Here is a 19,426-nt window from a genome sequence, read left to right on the forward strand (position 1 = left end):
ATCCTGTCCCTCAGGATTCCCTCCAACAACTTGCCCACCATCGACATCAGGCTCACTGGTCTATAGTTCCCTGGCTTGTCCTTACCATCTATCTTAAATAGTGGCACCACGTTAGCCAACCTCCAGTCTTCCGGCACCTCACCTGTGACTATCGATGATACAAATATCTCAGCAAGAAGCCCAGCAATCACTTCTCTAGCTTCCCACAGAGTTCTAGGGTACACCTGATCAGGTCCTGGGGATTTGTCCACTTGTATGTGTTTCAAGACATCCAGCACTTCCTCCTCTATAATATGGACATTTTTCAAGATGTCACCATCTATTTCCCTACATTCTATATCTTCCATGTCCTTTCCCAGAGTAAAGTAGGACATTTCTGAAGAGTCTGAGAAAGAATACCAGATGAACTCTATTAATTGATGGTTGGGCTACCAGCGAAGATTAGTTATGAAGTTCTGAAATTGAAATGGCTGCTGTTTCAAATAAGTAGAAAACAAGTGCAGGGCGTGTCAGGGGAAAGAATGTATAATTCTGATTCAGAAGGCAATATATGACCAGGAGTGTATCAAATGCATGCAGTTATAATGAGAGAAGTGGATGTAAGTGATCATGTTCCTGAATGACTAATCAGAGGAGCAGTGGTCAAGGAGACACTGTCAGGGAAGTGAAGTAATACCATCAGGCTTTTAGCAGCACATAAGCAATTGCGATAGTCTTATGGGGGTTGACTATGTATGTGTGAGCGCAGTGGGGTCATCTATACATATGCTAACATCACTGGTGAAACCAGTGGCAGATATATAGTTGTTTCTACAGGTTGCCATCATCCACTGGTTTCACAGACTATGTTGCGCACGCCTGGGGAAATTTTGCATTTTGCATAATGTTATATTTATATGCACAGCCCTATTCTTTGTAGGCAAAAGAAAATGTCCACATATCGCACTTTTCTCAATGAGGAAAGGGTTCTGTAGACAGCCAATTCCTGCTGCATCTCCAAGGCAACTCTCTACTTGTTAAGTGTTGATCTGCCTGGTTGTAAAATTTACGGTTTACATTTCCAGCTGCATTTCCATGCAAACCAGTTAGCCCAATTTCTTATACTGTATGAATTGCTGTTTTCTCTCCCAAGTTGGTTTTCTTGCATTTTAGATGAATACGAGACAAAAATCTTTGACTCAACGTTTAATTTATGTAACTTGTGGATGGTCATAATAGGACATCTGGTTCACTGACGTTCTTCAGGAAGGAAGTTTGCCATCCTTTCATAGTCTGGCCTATATGTGATTCAAGACTGATTCAAGAGATGCCCTAGAAAACCACTTAGCTGTCTTCAAGAAAGTGGTTCATCACTACCTTCCCAACAACAAAGTTAAAAATCACGCAACACCAGGTTATAGTCCAATCATCTGATGAAGGAGCAGTTCTCTGAAAGCTAGTGCTTCCAAATAAACCTGTTGGACTTTAACCTGGTGTTGTGTGATTTTTAACTTTGTCCACCCCAATCCATCTCCAAATCATTCTCAACGAGAACTAGGGAATGGTAATGAATGCAAGCCTCTGAATGAATATGACAAAAATGTTGATCGACATTTGGAGTACTCAGATTTTAGTTTTCTTTAATATATTATTTAGAGAATTTGGCTTTATGCCATCAGTATCAACATAAAACCCTTTCAAGATTTGTTGACACTAGGGAATGGAGGCAAGTAGCTGCATTCAATCAGAAGTGTGATTTATGATTGTACTCCATAGGATTTGAAGAACTGTAGGTCATTACAAAAGACTAAATTTCAATGTCCTTATTTTTAGCTGATTCTCAAGTTGAAATATTGCCTTTTCATTGCTGTAGTTTGCAATATAAGTGAATCTGAGAAGTTACTTTTTAGATATTCCTTCTTTCAAAGGGAAAATAGAATTTTAAGATACAAGTCACCAATTTTTAAAGTTTTGGCTGCATCTTTCCAAAAGAGGCATCTAAAATACAAAAATATGCAAGATGTTTTGATGTAGCACTGACTATGTTAAAAACCTGTTTGGTAACTATTCTTTCTGTGGATAAATATTGATTATATTTGAGAGACAATGCCTAGATTTTCTCTGTCATGGCAAAAATGCTGGAAGATGCCAGAAAGTGAAGTCCTACCTTGAATCCACAACTATAATTTTTGCGGGACAGACCATAGTTCCTGATGAAGGGCTTTTGCCTGAAATGTCGACTCTCTTGCTCCTTGGATGCTGCCTAACCTGCTGCTCTTTTCCAGCACCACCATTCTCGACTGTGATCTCCAGCATCTGCAGTCCTTACTTTCTCATAGTTCATATATGCATGGTTCCCAGAATCAGGCAGCCATTTAAATAATTTGCTGCTTCCACTAAAATCAGATATTGGAGCCCAGGAATATAAACTTGGAGCATAGAGATTATACCAAGGAAGAGCTGGTCTGGTCTTAATATATATTTTTTGGTCAGCCAAGGTCAGTTTTGAATATGCAAAGTGCCTCTATGGATCTGATCCTGGGACAGTTTTGGAGATAATAAGTTGCTTTTTGGGAGATGTAACATTCTCTTTGGGAAACGTAAGGCAACCTTTGGAATTGTGAAATGTATGCGTGCTATACATAAAAATTGGCTTGTGGAAGAAATAAAAGAAAGGAGAGCACTCAGTGAATAGCAGAAAATAGGAAGTCCAGAGGAACAGAGGGATCTGGGAGTTTTCATCTACAGATCTCTGAAGGCAGCAAGGCCTCTTCTGGAGTACTGTATGCAGTTCTCATTGCCCTGCTATAGGAAGGATACTATTAAATTGGAGAGGGGTCAGAAAAGATTCAACAGGATATTACCAGGAATGGAGGGTTTGAGTTATAAAAAATAGGTGAGGACTTTTTTCACTGGAGTGTAGGAGGTTGAGGGGTGACTTCATAGAAGTTTATAAAATCATGATAAAGTGATTAGCGAGGGTATTTTTCCTAGGATGGGTAGTTCAAAACTTACAGGCATATCTTAAGATAGGAGAAGTTAGATTTTAAAAAGACTTGAGGGGCAACCTTTTCACACAGAGAGTGATAAGTGTGTGAAATGAACTGCCAGAGGAAGTGGTGGATGCAGATAAAGTTACAACATTTAAAATGTGTTTGATAAGTATACAAATAGGCAATATGGGCTAGGTGCAGGCAAATAAGACTAGTTTAGTTTGGGAACATAGTCAGCATGAACTAGTTGGACTTAAGGGTCTGTTTTCAAGCTGTATTAATACAGATCTATGACTATATGACAGGTTAGTAGGTAGCTAAGAAGGGAGACACAACACTTGGTTTTTATCAGTTGTGGCATATATTATAATGGCAGGTTATGTTGGAGCTGTACGCAACGTTAGTTAGGCCCAGTACTGTGTAGAGTCCTGGTCCCCACACTATAGGGAGGATGTGACTGTACTGAAGGGGTTACTGAGGAGATTCAACAGGATGATCCTGTGATTGAACACTTTAGCTTTGAAGAGAGGTTGAATAGACTAGGGTTGTTTAGAGCAGAGAAGATCAAGGGGATACTTGACTGAGATGATGAAAATCATGAATACACTAAGGGAGAAATTGCTCCCTCTTAGTTAAAGGGTCAAAACAAGGAGGCATTATTTTAAGATGAAAGGCAGGTGGTTTAGAGGAGAGTTGAGGAAAATATTGAGGGTGGCTGGAATCTCAAATGCACTGCCTAGTAGGGTAGTTGAGGTGGGAAATCTCACAACCGAGAAAAAGCACTTGGCTGAGCATTCAAAATGTCATTACATTCAAGGCTATGGGCCAAATGCTGGAAAGTGGGACCAGTGTACATTTATGATTTTGCCAGTGCAGACTCAGTGAGCCAATGGACCTCTTCTCAACAGAATGATGCTATGATTTTAAAATGTGTATAAACATTTTAAAAACTTGCTTCATGGGAATATGGATGTCACGGGTTAGGTCAGCATTTATTGCCCATTCATAATAGTTGTTGATAAGCTGATGGCAAGCTGCTTTTTTGAACCACTGCAGTCCTTTGGGTGTAGGTATATCCACAGTGCTGCTAGAAAGGGATTTCCAGGATTTCAATCCATTGACAGTGAAGGAGCAGTAATAGTTCTCAGTCAGGATGACGTGTGGCTTGGAGGGAGCTAGCAGGCAGTTGTGTTCCAGTGCATCTGCAGTCCATGTCCTTCTTAGCGGTTGAAGCTTGTGGGTTGGACTTGCTTTTGTAGCCACAGTAGTTATCCGGCTGGTCCTGTCACTTTATGATCAATGATAACCCCCAAGTAACATAGGCTTGCCTCCAGCAGGATATCTTTACATGATATGGCAATGCTTATATTATCCCCCATAAGAAACTGGGCCTCGATAACATGACATTGAATGATCTAACAGTTGCTTATTGCAGCTGGCTATTATATAAAGACTTATATATAAACATATTAACTGTGCGACATAACACCATATTCCTCTTTATCCAAAGATAAAACTGTTCCCAAACAGATATATATGGTTGTATATAAGTATGGTCAATTCAATAATTATGTAAGCAGGTAAAAATAGTTTACAAAACTGACAAATCAAACTTCAACGTGACACTTCCGAGTTTTGACGATTGCACTCTCTGCCCAGTGCACAGTTTTGGTCACTCATTACCTGCTCATTGTTGTCTATCTCATTCTCCTTTGTCTTTGAAAAAGAACCTATACCTCAGCATGGTTGCCGAACAATGTCATTCACATTTGCCTTCCCAGCCTAGGTTGCACTGAGGAAAGTAATCCCTTCTCCATTGATGCTGCATGTAAATAAAGCAACGAAATTTTAAAATCTTGTTTGTTGCCTGACATTTGATGATCATTGATTTGACAATGCATACCATGTGTTCTGCCAGACCACTTGAGTGTGGATAGTGGGGTGCTGAATTGAAATTCTACTTGGTCCACATCTTTAAATGGTTTGCCAGCAAAAGGTGGTACATTGTCAGATACTATTCATTCCAGGATACCTAATAAACGAAATTAGAACATATCATGTCAATGATGATTGCACACATTACATTAAGTGACTGAATGATGGGAAATCTGGAGAAGTAATCCATGACGATGGTGTAATCTCACACATACACTGAGTAGATCTATTGTATTGGCTGGAACATGATATGGATATAGAAATTGAGGCTCCTCCCTGGCACTGGGACTAATATTTTTGGAATATCTCACTTGCATTCATGAGTCTCTGAATATCCTGATTCATTCCTGGCTGTACAGATTCACCAGCTATCTTGTGTGTTCAGTACTCTTGTGTCTTTGTTGTAATGTAGACATGAACACTTGGTGTAGCTTTAGGACTTCTTTGCCCTTGAAAATAACTTGTTGCAAAGTACCAAGTTCATCTCTGTGTAGCCAAAATAAAGGAATATTTAATATATATGACCAATCCAGGATAATGATGTTTTGCAAGCTTTTGTAGCTGCTCATCTTTGGCAGCTGTTGATTGCAGTTGTTCAGACTGGTTCTGGTCAGTGTAACAGATCAACACTGAGGACATCTTCAACTCCATCTGATGCAAGTATGTTCTGTTCTTCCACAGTATGGGTCATTTGGAATGCATGAACTGTGACTACTCCAAGATTGTGAATGTTGACAGTCCTGCCAAAGCTTGACCATTTATATCTAATAGGAAGACAATGTCAGAACGCCAAGATGAGCCTGAATATTTGCGCTGCATCGTGATTCTGCTAGTGAACAGAATTATTGTTTTGTTATTTGATGTGAATGTCTCCTGTAAGTTGTAGCGATGGAGTGTCACTTGTTGAGGTATATGCTTTTCAGGAGAGAAGCTGCAATATGTTGACACTAGCTTCTGTGTTAACTTTACCTTTGACTGAATGTCATCCTTCTTTTTCAGGACATGTGATATTAATATTGCAAAAACTTCTGATCGCCTTATACCATCAACCTGGTGTGTACAGTTAACACAAAAATAGAGATCTTATAGAATTTGCTTTCCATTTGGTAGACTCTGAACCTTGTCGAAGTGTTTGTTTTTGCGTACCTTCTTAACATTTTCCTTGCTGCCAATATTATGTCCATGTGTGTCTTAAACTGGAGTCTGGTTTGGCTTTTAGAAACATATTTCCTGCACTTGCATACCCATTGTCCCTTTGTGCTACATGCTTTGCTGGGCAGCCTTGGGTTGGTGCATGCCACCACACCCATTACAGATTTTTGATGGCTTGAAACACTTTTCTGACCACAGCAGTAGCGTTGACTGCACCTAAAACATGTAACTGTTGTTGGACAGCTACTATGGCTTCATATTGGGTCCATTTTTAAGCAATGCATCAATGCTATGGCCCTTTTTCTTGTCCAGAAGATCCAGTCAAAAAGCTTTAAATGATGTGCTGGTGATCACTAATTCAATGAACATTTCTGGAAGTTTCTCTTTGAAATGTCACATTCATTCTGTTTTCTGTTTGTATGATGAGTTAGAGTCTGTTAATTCTGAAATTAATTCTTACTTTGAACTGATCTTTGAGAATTTTCCAGATCTTATTTTGAATCTTTAGCATTGTATAGACTGGATAGACTGGATATGTTAATTCTGCAAAACCTGCCTTGCCAATGGCAAATGTGAAAAAGGGTGTTATTAGATGCCTATTCCAAAACGAAGTTTCCGCTTTCCTGATTAAAAAAAACTGTTGGACTATACCTTTCAGTCAGTGTTAATTTAAAAAATGTATTGACATTGTGTCAGTGGAAATTAAATATACCCCTTTTTTAGGAATAGACTTTGCACGTGGTACTGTTTGGAGATATTGTCATTTTTGTTTCACTTTCACGAACAAGCGTATGCTTTGTCATGCACTGAGTCTCAGCTTAAAAGTGCAATGGAGCTTCCTAATTTGATCCTTTAATTTAGTCAATGTTAGAAATTCCTTCTACCTTGAAAAAGCTTAATTTCTAATCAAAAGGATTTACATTTGTTTTATTGGTAGTTAATACACTATCTCCAGAACTATGCAATCGTTTTATTCACTGTAATTAATGTTGTTTACAGGGTGAGAAAATGCCCTTTGTTCAAATCTCTGCTGGCCAAAGCTACTCTCTGGTTAGGCTTCAATTAATTTTTCAAATAATAACATGGAGGTTTTTTTTAAAATAAATGGCCTCTGGTGCTAACTATGATGTGCATTGTGCCTCCAGAAGAGTAACTTTACTTGATGCAGCAATGCTTATATTATCTGTCATTATACAAGAATGGATATCTTGGTATTGAAATATCCAACAGATGTTTTATATATCTGGCTACTGAATGCAAACATTATTCCCACAAGCACAACAGTGTCTGAGTTGGTATTAAGATATTTTGATATAGCAGAGATGCATGCTAATAGTGGGATATTAGCTAATAGTGCTAATAGTGTTATCAGAATTAAGATGGTATCTGAGACTTTCAGGTTGCAGTGATAATATCATGAGCACTTTGCTTGAAATTTAATGCAGCATAAGATGTTGATAGCGGAGATTTCAGTAATGGTAATGCCATTGAATGTTAAGGGGAATCATTAGATTCTCTCTTGTTGGAGATGGTCTTTCTCTGGCACTTTGGTGGCTCAAATTTTACTTGCCACTTATCAGCCCAAGCTTGGATGTTGCCATGTTGTGCTACATATAGACACGGGTTGCTTCAGTACCTGACGAATTGTGAATAATGTTGAACATTGTGCTTCTGATACTAAGATGGAGTGCAGATCATTGATGAGTCATTCTAAGATGATTGGGCCTAGGACATTCACCTGAGGTGATAGTGACTACATGGTAGCCTGGAATTGAAATGACTAACCTTCAACAACCACAACCATTTTCCTTTGTGCTAAGTAGTACTCCAAACAATGGAATGCTTTTCCCTGACTCCCATCGACTTCTCAATGTTATCCTTAGTTCCATGCTGCCCTGATGTCAAAGGCCTCACCTATGGAATTCAGCTCATTTGTCCACGTTAGAACAAGAATGTTTTAAGATCAGGAACTGTGTGACCCTGCTGACACCCAAACTGAGTGTCAGTGAGCAGATTATTCCTATGCATATGCCACTTGAAAGCACTGTTGACAATCTTTTCCAATATTTTACTAATGGCTGGTCTGATGATTGGGACTGCCAAATCTGTCAAGGAACTATCAAAGCTGTCAAGGAACTGTCTAAAGATGTGTGGTATTTCAAACAAATGCTAGATATTTCAGCAGTCTTATTGACATAATCCATTATAGAATTTGTGCTGCAAGGTTGATTTTCCAAAATATCATTTTCATAATGGGCTGCCTATCATGTGAATATTTTAATGGACAGCTCCAAACACTTGTAGAATAGAAATATTTGTTTACGAATGAGATTGGTCAAGGGAATTCTATTTTTTTTTAGATTATTGAGGGTGCTTTTTTTAAAAAAGCAACTTTACATACAGGCTGATATTGTGATTTTTTGTCAATATGCTTCCCAAAGTATGCTCATAGTAAATACTGGGCGAGATGGCATAGAGAGAGGACAATGGTTAGTGGATAGGGAGTATAAGTTGCATTGAGGTTATAAAGGGCATAAGATGGATGGAGGCATAGACTTATGAGTGGCCATGGGGCAGGTACAGATATATGGGTTGACATGACGAGTGGGGCCTTGGAAGAGGGTATATGGAATTAAGTAATATGGATGGAGTATGGAGAATGAAGGGAGTGAGAAGATGACAGCAGAACTAATATTTCATTTTTAATCTTTACCTTTAAACTATGAACACGTTGCCAGAGTTACCAGACAGGTTTTCTAATTCAGTCTGCCCCGGAAATAAGCAGTCTTTTCTTGTGTTGCCCATCCCGATTCCCATCTCCTTGGACGAAAATGGGAAGAGCAAACAGCCATTTTTAAAAGGCAGGTTGGGGGAAGATGATGTTTCTCCCACCTCTGTGCAACCAAATCTGGAATATAAATCTGGACTAGTATGTGAAGCTTTGCTACAGTAAACTGCTCTGCATCTCAAAATATATAATGATATTGAAAAAAGACACAGAAAATATTCAAAAAGGAGAAAGTTGACAAATTTTGTGTGGAGCTGCAATGCCACCTACTGACAGGGAGCCTTAAAGTGAAGTATCAAATTGCACTGGTGCTGTAAAATTGAAAGCTGAACATCCTGGAAACACTTAGCAGGGTAGGTAACGTTTCTAGAAACAAAAATAAGGTTTAACCCTTCATCAGGAATAGGTAGCATTACAATTAATAAGGAGTTACAAGGCCAGTGAAGTAGTGGTGTGAAATAAATAGCGATATGCATGAAAAGTAAGAAAAAGCAAATAATTTGTTGAAAACAATGACTTGAGATATGATAACAGCACAACACAAAAGGAGAACAATGGGAAATTCTAGACCTGCATGAAACTGAGAACAGATGATTAACAAACACAAACAGATCATGTCAAAACTAGCAAAAGTGAGCAGGTTCCACTGGCCAGGGAGTAGAGTTGAAGGAAAAATTATGGAGTCACTGAGGTTGTAGACTATCACACAGGCCCTTTACCAAGAATCTCTCACACCCTCCCTAAATTCCAGAAGTACTGGCACATGCACCTTACACCGCTATCAGAAAACTGAAGTATGATTAAAGTCTGAAGTTGTTAATGTCACTTATAGCTGGTGGGCTACTAAATGCCTAACAGAAAGACAAATTGATCTCTCGATTTGACATTGAGCTTCCTCGAAATTGTATAAGGACAAAGAGAGGTCAGAGTGGGAATAAGATAAATAAAATGATAAGCCACCAAGAAGTCTCAGAATTGTTGCTGTCTATTCAACTCATTCTTCCAAGTTGGATGTTACTCGCATGACTATAATCTATTCCAAATCTTGGTTTTATTTGAGAAAGTACTGGGAACGTCTATTATTTGATTTTTTTTTTGCTGCTATAAGGTAAAGGTTCTCTGACAATGCTGTTAATAAGAGAGTTCCAAGACATTGACCTTGTATCAACAAAAGGAATAACTATATCCGTCTATCAGGCTCGTGTCGAATTTGCTGATGAGTTTCCATATAATTGTTGACCTTGGCCTTCAGGGGACCCGACCACAGTTTTGATGCTGCTGAAGAAGTTCCAGCAAATTACTGCATATCTCTGTAGACAGTACACATTACAGACACATTACATCAGAGGTGGAAGGATTTAAGTAAGTGAGTTAAGTGCCAATCAAGCGAGCAGAGTGCTTTATTCTCAAATCCTCTTGCAGGTGCACCAATCCAATACTGCATCATACTCCTGACTTGGTGATAGAAAGGCAGAAAAAAAACAGATTGCCTGCAGAGTGCCCAACATCTGACTTGTTAAGTAGTCATATGGCTGGGTCAGTGGTGACCGCAGTTTGTTAATGAAGAGGAATATAACAAAGAAATCACAATAAATGTAAAAAAATATAATTTGGCTCTCTTGTTGAGATGGCCACTATTTGACATAATTTCCCAGACTACAATATTATTACCAAATGGAGGATCATTGTTTCCTGACTGTCTCTGACCTTAATCCCTCTGCAGATCTTCTCACCATTGCATAATCCTCTCAACCCAAAGTGTATTCTTCTATGTCTTTCCCAAAATTCATAATTAAAGGCCCAAACCAGTCCCCATTATAACCATGCTCCTCCATCTTTCTGAACTTCTTCTCACATTTCACCTTCAATTTCACTCATTTCTTTCATATATGGGGTTTTGATATGAGTATCTGCATGTATTCTGCAGCTGTGCCTGTGTTCTTGTGGTAAATGTGGAACAGACATTATCATAGTGCTATTCAAGTCCACTGCTTTACCTTTTTTCCCAATACATTGATGACACTATGTGTGCCATTTCATGTTCACATCCAGAACTTAACCAGATTATAAATTTGTTTACAATTTCCATCCTTTGCTTGTCTTCACACGGTTCATCTCTACCTCATCTCTTCCTTTCCTTGATGCTTTGGCTTCATTTCTGATAATACACTATCAAACAATATCCACTATTCCTCATGAAGGGCTTATGTCCAAAACATTGACTCTCCTACTCCTCAGATGCTGCCTGACCTGCTGTGCTTTTCCAGTACCACAATTTTCAGCTCTGACTCTCCAGCATCTGCAGTCCTCTCTTTCTCCCAACATTCACTATAAGCCTATTTATGCACACAGACATCTTTGCTACACTTCCTCACAGAGCTGAAAATGTGTTGCTGGAAAAGCGGAGCAGGTCAGGCAGCATCCAAGGAGCAGGAGGATTGACGTTTCAGGCATAAGCCCTTCTTCGGACTTAGGCCCAAAACGTCGATTCTCCTGCTCCTTGGATGCTGCCTGACCTGCTCCGCTTTTCCAGCAACACATTTTCAGCTCTGATCTCCAGCATCTGCAGTCCTCACTTTTTTCCCTACACTTCCTCACACCCTACTTCCAGAAGGACTACACCCCATTCTCCCAGTTTCTCTTTCTCAATTGTATGTGTTCAGCCTATAGAATATTCAATGCAAGCATTCTGATGTGTCATTCTTTTCCGCAACAAGATTCCTAAACACTGTAGTTGATAAGACCTCAACACATTCTATTCCATGGTACATGTTGGCGCTGTCACCTTTTCACTTCTTTCCAGAACACAACAGGATTGCTCTGGTCTTCAATTTCTACCTCACCAGCTTGAATGTTCAATGAATTACTCTCTGCCATTTTTATCACCTTCAGCATGATTTAGATTAGAAGTACATCTTCCCTTTGCCCCCTTCTTCAAGAATCTGAAGGGACTTTTCCCCCTTCATGACACCTTGTTCCACTCCTCAGTCTCCTCCAAGATCCATTCCTATTCTTGAGGCACTTTTCCATGCAAGCAGAGAAGATGTCATGCAATAATTGCCATTTTACCTCCTCCTTTTTCACCATCTAAGGTTCCAAACATTCCTTCCAGTTGAAATAGTAATTTATTTCTTTTATTTAGTATACTCTATTTACTAGGAGAAAGTGAGGACTGCAGATGCTGGAGATCAGAATCGAAAAGTGTGGGATGTGCTGATGAAGGGCTTATGCCCGAAACATTGACTCTCCTGCTCCTCGGAAAATGCTCAACCTGCTGTGCTATTCCACACTTTTCGACTCATACTCTATTTACTGCCTATGACGTAGTCTCCTTTACTTTCAGAAAATTTCCAGACACCCTCTTTAATTCCTTAAAATCTGTTATATTCTGAACTTTCTCCACTATTAGCAATGAAGTAAAGTGTATGCATGGTCACACACCTGAAACATTAACTTTGTTTCTATCTCCACAGAGGTTGTCAAATCTGTTGTTTTTTTCTAATTTTTCTAACGTTATTGTTGTTTTATCATTGTTAACTTTCTGATTTTATTATCTTTATCGTTACCTGTCACTGTTGGACACAAATTTGCTACTTATTTGCCCACAGCAAGTTATTGTTCTGGTTCTGCTGAATGCAGGTATGAACCACTTTATTATGTCAAAAACTGTCGAGCTAAATGCTGTGACAAACCCCTGAGTGTACAGTGAATGGAATGTGATTGATGAAGCAACTAAAGGTAGCTGGATCTATGATGCTATTTGAGCATCCTTTAATGTTGTTCTGGGTTTGAGATGATTGACCAACAATTCTCATCATAGAGTCTTACAGTCATACAGCACAGAAACAGACCCTTTGTACCAATCCAGTCCATGCTGAACATAATCCTAAATTAAACGAGTCGTACCTCCCTGCTCCTGGCCCATATCCCTCCAAACCTTTTCTATTCATGTACTTATCCAAATATCTTTTAAACCTTGTAACTGTGCCCACATCGATCACTTCCTCAGGAAGTTCATTCCACACACAGACCCCCTCTGTGTAAAAAAATTGTCCCTCATGTCTTTTTTAAATCTCTCTCTCACCTTCAAAACGTGCCCTGTAGTTTTGAAATACTCATCCTAAAGAAAAGACAACTACTATTAATCCTATTTCTACCCCTCATGATATTATGAACTTCTATAAGGTCACCTCTCAACCTCCTACACTCCATTGAAAAAATTCAGTCTTTCTTTATAACTCAAAATTTCCATAGCTGGCAACAACCTGGTAAATCTCTTTTGAACACTCTCCAGCTTAACAATAGTTTTTTAATGCCAGGCAAGATGAGAAACAATGCAAGGTGTTTCTGGTCAAACCCATGCCCGAGTCAGCAATTCAAGAAGAATTATTCTCACCTCTGAAGTTATGTTTCTTCTTAAAATACACTGGGATCAAAACTGAAATCAGGTCTGGTGTCAACTGCTTCTGGGACCACCCAAACTGACCTTAAATCAGCGGGTTATTGTCATGTTTAAAACCTTTGATAGCATGCTGATGACTCATTCATCATTCTCCCAGTGATTAAGAAAAGGTTGATGGGATGATAATATTCCAGATTGGAGTGACCTACTCTTTAAGAAAAGGATATATCTAGGCCTTTTACAAAAAAAAAGGTTGAAGTAAAGAAAAAGTTTTTCTTAATATGAAAACAAATTAGACAGGCAATGGAATGTGTTGATGGATCAGGGGAAAAACTGGGAGCGACACAAGCCCTCTTGCCAGGAGATGATATTGTTTTTTGTGGATCCAGAAGAGAAAATAGATGCAAGCTGTGTCTTGCTGAAGGACTGTGAGCTTCACATCTAAAGGAAGATCTTACAGATTTCAGAATATAGCATATAACTGCTATGAAAGGGGGCGTGGTTTACCTTCCTCTGAAATTCTGCACTACGAAAGAATTATCAGAATGGAAGTACACCTCCAAATTTCTAAGTGAGCCATGAGTGAAACCACCTTTTAGAAATGCAGTGCTCCATTTTTTCATTAAAAAATGGGCCAATTTGCATGAGACTGTCACTCCTCAGAAAATCCAGCCCCTATGATCTGTTGCTGCATTTCCAATAAAGCTCTTTGTTGACATTTACCAAGTTCTGTTATTCCAATTTACATTGATATGAACGGTCAGCTGCATTTAAAATGCTACAACTGCACATATCAAAGCACAGTGTTATAAATTCACATTTTGATGTTTAATGCCTATTAAAAGATTACCAGTCTAGTGATCACAATTTTGTTTTTATAACAGATTGAACATTTGAAGGGATTTAAAATCTTTGAACGTGTTTCATGAATAGGAGCATTTTTACAGATCAAGGATATATGAATTAGAGCTGTCTTAAATTGTCAGCAGTTTGCTTTATTTTCATAGAGGAAGCATTAGTTAGGATAGCAGGGCCATGGGGAGTGGCTGAGAGGTTGCAATAGTAACAGAGACTAGCAGCTTTTACAATAACTAAGATGAAATCCCAAAGAACTGAAATAGTCTTTTAAAACTTCCAATTACTTCCTGTTCCCACCTCCTCTAAACAAACATTGGATGTAGGGGGCCTTTAAAAAGAGATATGTTTGTTTTCCCAACTTGAGCTACCTCCCACAAATGCAAATTAAAGATACATTTAAAATGATTTCACCCAGAACATTATCACCTAAAACATAATAATGTTAAAGATCTAATGACCAGGGAAAGCCAGCACAAATTTCTCTCTCCTGGATTGTCATTTGCAGGAAAGGGTTGCATATTTGAAATTACTTACTTTAAAGTACTATTTTAAAATCAAACAGAAATATTTAGTGTTCATTAGTTCCAGTATTTTTTTCAACTAGTCCCCTATGCTAATTGAAATTTAACGAGAATACCTTGGAAAAATTGTATGCTAGAATTGTTTATTTCTAATGGGTGTCATAAAAATAATTACTTTTTTTGTTTTATTATCAATTTGAAATACCTTAAATGTCTGAAAGTGTTTCAAATTATAATTGACTGCCTTTAAAATGATTGTTACTTAGGCAATTATTACACTCATGCAGCACAGAGCAAGATTCACAGGCAATACAACACAAAATAAATGGAGATGTTTTTGTCTGTTATGGGAATGTTAAAAAAGTTGGCCATTAAACCTGGGTTTAATTGTCTTAAACCCTGAAGATACACTGAATTGTTTCTTTTCTGCATTTGTTCCCATTTTATCTGCTCCCTAAAAAGGGTAACTGAAAATAGAGATTTTTTAAAACCATAAAATCTGCTTTTGTGGCATTTTTGGTTAATTCAGTGGCACTTCAAGAAACAAAAGAATTTATGAAAATCTCTGATGCAGTGTTCTAAAGTATATTTCATTCTCCATCATGGCAAATCAAGCGTCTTAGCTGTTTAATTAACTCATTGGCTATATATTTGCTTTTGTCCAGCTACATGTTTGCCATGAAGAAAACAATCCTGTTGTTGACAATTCTCCAAAGGTATTGAAAATTTCATACTTAAAATTTTTCTCTGTTTAAAATACGCAGAATTGTAGGACAGTCAAGGCTTAAAGATGTCCATGCTATGTTGCAGTGAATCATAATAAAATGGTCAAATGGTCAAATAATTTCAGTTTTCTTGATTGTACCTAACAAATAATTTTGAAAAGGCTGATTTGCATAAATATTTTGAAGTTTCATACTTACTTATTGTTACCTTGTCTAGTTCACCCAGCATGATATTGTTGGGTGTAAGATCTCTATGGACAATTCTTTTCTCTTTGTGCAAATAACGCAATGCAAGGCATATCTGAAAAACAAAAATTGAACAGAATTATTTCTCGGACGTAATTGTAATTGCAGTTGCAATGACAGTGAAACTGTCCATATTTGCAATCACTACTATTGGAAACCAACAGCAGACAGCAACTTTTTGTGTTTGCTTATGCACAATGAAGTACAGGCATTCAAAATCTGTCAGTGGTTCCATGCTACTTTAGAGGGTGCATTGTCCCACAGATCTATTGCGGCTTTTGAAAACTTCCTTTTCATGCTATGTTACTGATTAAAATGCTGAAATAAATCCTGCCTTGCTGTTGAGTTGTAACTTGGTTTTTGAATGGAGCACGTTCATGAATATATTGCAAAAAATTATCCGGCTGCAGAAAACTAACTTTATTCTTAAGCAATTTTAGCTTTCCCTATTATGATTTTTAAAAAATCATATGTTTAAATTTATTAAAAAAGAATCAAGTGGCAGCACTTGCTGGATGCCTGAAGGATCCTTGAGGTTAGTGCAAATTACAAATACGGCTCAACAAAGGTGAAATCTACACCAGAGAGATCTAAAGACCTTTGTGGGCATCAGCTTTCTATCAGTTCTACCCAAGTTCTATCAGTTTGCCACAAAAAACAAAATCTTGGACAATATAATGCAAAGCAGTGTGAGTGGAGTTTTCCATAAAAATACATTTAAGACTTGATTATTAGAATTGTTATGATTTGGCTAGGAGCCAGTAACCTTGATTTTAAAGTATACAATGTGCAAGATCCCAAGAACCCTCTAAGGCAAAAAAGCAGATTTCGGTGTTTTGAACAAAAAAAAACTGTAGTATACAGAGTTAGAATAGCAAAACAACCTATAATCTCTATACATCTTGTATTCTGACATCCAGAAGTAATGTGAGGTAAGGAAGGATAGGGGACAGAGAGTGGTCGAACACCCCATGGAGCACAGTGAATTGGCAAAGAGGGTCAAGACAGATAACATAGAATTCTTAGAAACCTCACAGTTGTTAGTGACATTATCAGTTATCATCAAAACTTTACAAGGGATTTCTTCACTTTTGAACATCCAGCTTGAGAACTCCTTCAGAAGCTTATGGAATATCTCACAGTTACTCACAACCCAGCAGTTCCCTCTCCTTTCCTGGGAATGTGCTCCCCAAGCTCTGCAGACTGCATTTTGGCATTTACTCACAGGCACAATTTCAAGTTTTCTGTGAACAGATCACTGCTCCTGGGTTTTGTTGAGGTCCAGACTTGCTAATCTGTACTAAGTCAATATTGCTTGTAGGCTTCCTTCATCCCTACTTTCAGCTTCACTGAAATATTTGTATCACCTATAACCACGGGTAATGTGCTGGTGAACTAGGGGGTGGCTAATGCTATGCCTTTATTTAAGAAGGTTGTAATGAGAAGCCTGGAAACTAAAGACCTGTGAGTCTGACATCAGTGGTGGCTAAGTTGTTGGATGGGATTCTGAGAAGTAGGATTTACATGAGTTTGGAGAGGCAAGGGATTGTCAGTATAGTTTTGAGCGAAGGAAATTGTGTCTCACAAACGTGATTCAGTTTTTTGAGGAAGTAACCTAAAAGATTGATGATGGCAGAGCGTTATACATTGTTTACTTGCACTTTAGTAAAGCTTTTGATAAGACTTCACTTGGTTGACAAATTAGTAAAGTTAAATCACATGGAATTCAGGGTGAGCTTGCCAAATGGATACAAAATTGGCTTGATGATAGGAGACAGAAGGTGGTGGTGGAGGATTGTTTTTCTTTCTGTGACCAGCGATGTTCCAGGGATCGATACTGGCTCCACTTTTTTTTTGTCATTTATGATTTGGATGAGAATAAAAGAGGCATAGTAAGTTTGGAGATGATACCAAAATTCATGGTATAGTGAACAGTGATTAAGATTACAAGGAGGTCTTGATAATTCTGTCAATGGGCTGAGGAGATGGGAAATGGAAAGTCATTTGAATAAATGTGTGGTATTGCATTTTGGTAAAACAAACAAAGGCAGAACTTATCTAATTAATGGTAAGACCCTGGGTAGTGTTGTAGAACAGACAGACAAAGGGGTTCTGGTACAAAATGTTTTGAAATTTGCATCACGTATAGACAGGGTGCTTAAGGCATTTAGCATGCTTGCATTCATTGCTCAGACATCTGAGTATAGGATATGGGACATTATGTTGAGGTTGTACAGGACTTTGATGAGGCCTCTTCTGGAGTACTGTGTGCAGTTACAGTTGCTCTGTTATAGAAAGGATATTATTAAATTGGAGAGGTTTCAGAAACGAGGTTTCACCAGGCTGTTGCTGGAAATGGAGGTTTGAGTTATTAAAATAGGCTGGATAGGCTGCAACCTTTTCATTGGAGTGTAAGAAGTTGAGGTTTGACCTTGCAGAGGTTTATAAAATCATGAGGGGCACAAATGAGGTGAATAGCAAAGGTCTTCTCCCTAAGGTGGGGGAGTTCAAAACTAGGGCTTTTTAAAGTGAGGGGATAAAGATTTATAAAGGTCATGACGAGCAGAGAGTGGGTGTTGTGTGGAAAGAACTGCCAGAGGAAGTGGTGGATGCAGGTAGAGTTACACTGTTTAACAGACATTTGGATAAGTACTTGAATCGGAAAGTTTTGGAGGGATATGGGCCAAATGCAGGCATGTGGGACTAGTTCAGTCTGGAAACACAGTCAGCGTGGACTTTATTAGTCAATTAATAGATCACAGGTCTCTTTCTATGGCTTTTTCTGAGCCATAACCCCAACACTTAACAGCATCTACTGGCTCTGTTGACTTCTGAGTCCTGTCTGTTCACAGCCTGCTACAGCAATATCCTTTTCAGGATGGAGTCTTGACTCCCTCTTCGTCAGTACCTATGTAACTAGAACTCCACAAGTAGCAAACTTATTCTTCCACTGCCTCTGACTGACGAAAACTGTCTGTTCACTAATCCTCATTTGGTTTTGAGTTACCAATTTAAAAATCTCACAACAAGCCACAACCTTGTTCCTAGGCAGAAATGAATGTTTGAATAGCACTGCATATCTTGGCTAACTTCTTCTTTGTGGCTGCCAACTCTGAACACGCAATACAAATGGATATATTCACAAATTTCATTCCCAAATGGCATTCCCTGCAGGGGGAAACATTTTCTCAGCATCTAGTCTGACAAGTTCCTTCAGAACATGCTTCAACTTGAGTCACTGAGTCATAGTGATATACAGCACAGAAACAGACCCTTTAGTTCAACTTATCCATGCCGACCAGATAACCTAAACTAATCTAGCCCCATTTGCCAGCACTTGGCCCATATCCCTCCAAACCCTTCCTATACATATACCCATCCAGATGCCTTTTAAATGCTGTAACTGTACTAGCCTCCACCACTTCCTCTGGTAGCACATTCCAAACACGTACCACCCTCTGCGTGAAAACGTTGCCCCTTGGGTCTCTTTTAACTTTTTCCCCTCTCACCTTAAACCTATACCCTCTAGTTCTGGACTGCCTTACTCCAGGGAAAAGATCTTGTCTATTTACCCTATCCATGCCTCTCATGATTTTATAAACCTCTATAAGGTCACCCCTCAGCCTCTGATGCTCCAGAGAAAACAGCCCCAGCCTATTCAACCTCTCCCTATAGCTCAAATCCTCCAAGCCTGGCAACATCCTTGTAAATCTTTTCTGAACCCTTTCAACTTTTACAACATCCTTCCGATAGGAGGGAGACCAGAACTGCACACAATATTCCAAAATTGGCCAAACCAATTTCTTGTACAGCAGTAACATGACCTA

The 19,426-nt window shown here is 38.6% G+C and overlaps 1 protein-coding gene across 1 annotated transcript in view; it reads right to left on the bottom strand.

Annotated features, from left to right (window-relative positions):
- The window catches only part of nek10 (NIMA-related kinase 10), a 196,602-nt gene that overhangs the window by 68,644 nt on the left and 108,532 nt on the right, over nucleotides 1-19,426 (bottom strand). Inside the window, exon 18 of the mRNA XM_043689493.1 lies at nucleotides 15,552-15,654. Within this exon, the coding sequence (XP_043545428.1) occupies nucleotides 15,552-15,654 (103 nt within the window). The remainder of the gene's footprint in view (nucleotides 1-15,551; nucleotides 15,655-19,426) is intronic.

Source organism: Chiloscyllium plagiosum, chromosome 5 (genome assembly GCF_004010195.1).
Source record: "Chiloscyllium plagiosum isolate BGI_BamShark_2017 chromosome 5, ASM401019v2, whole genome shotgun sequence".
In the NCBI taxonomy this organism is placed as follows: Eukaryota; Metazoa; Chordata; class Chondrichthyes; order Orectolobiformes; family Hemiscylliidae; genus Chiloscyllium; species Chiloscyllium plagiosum.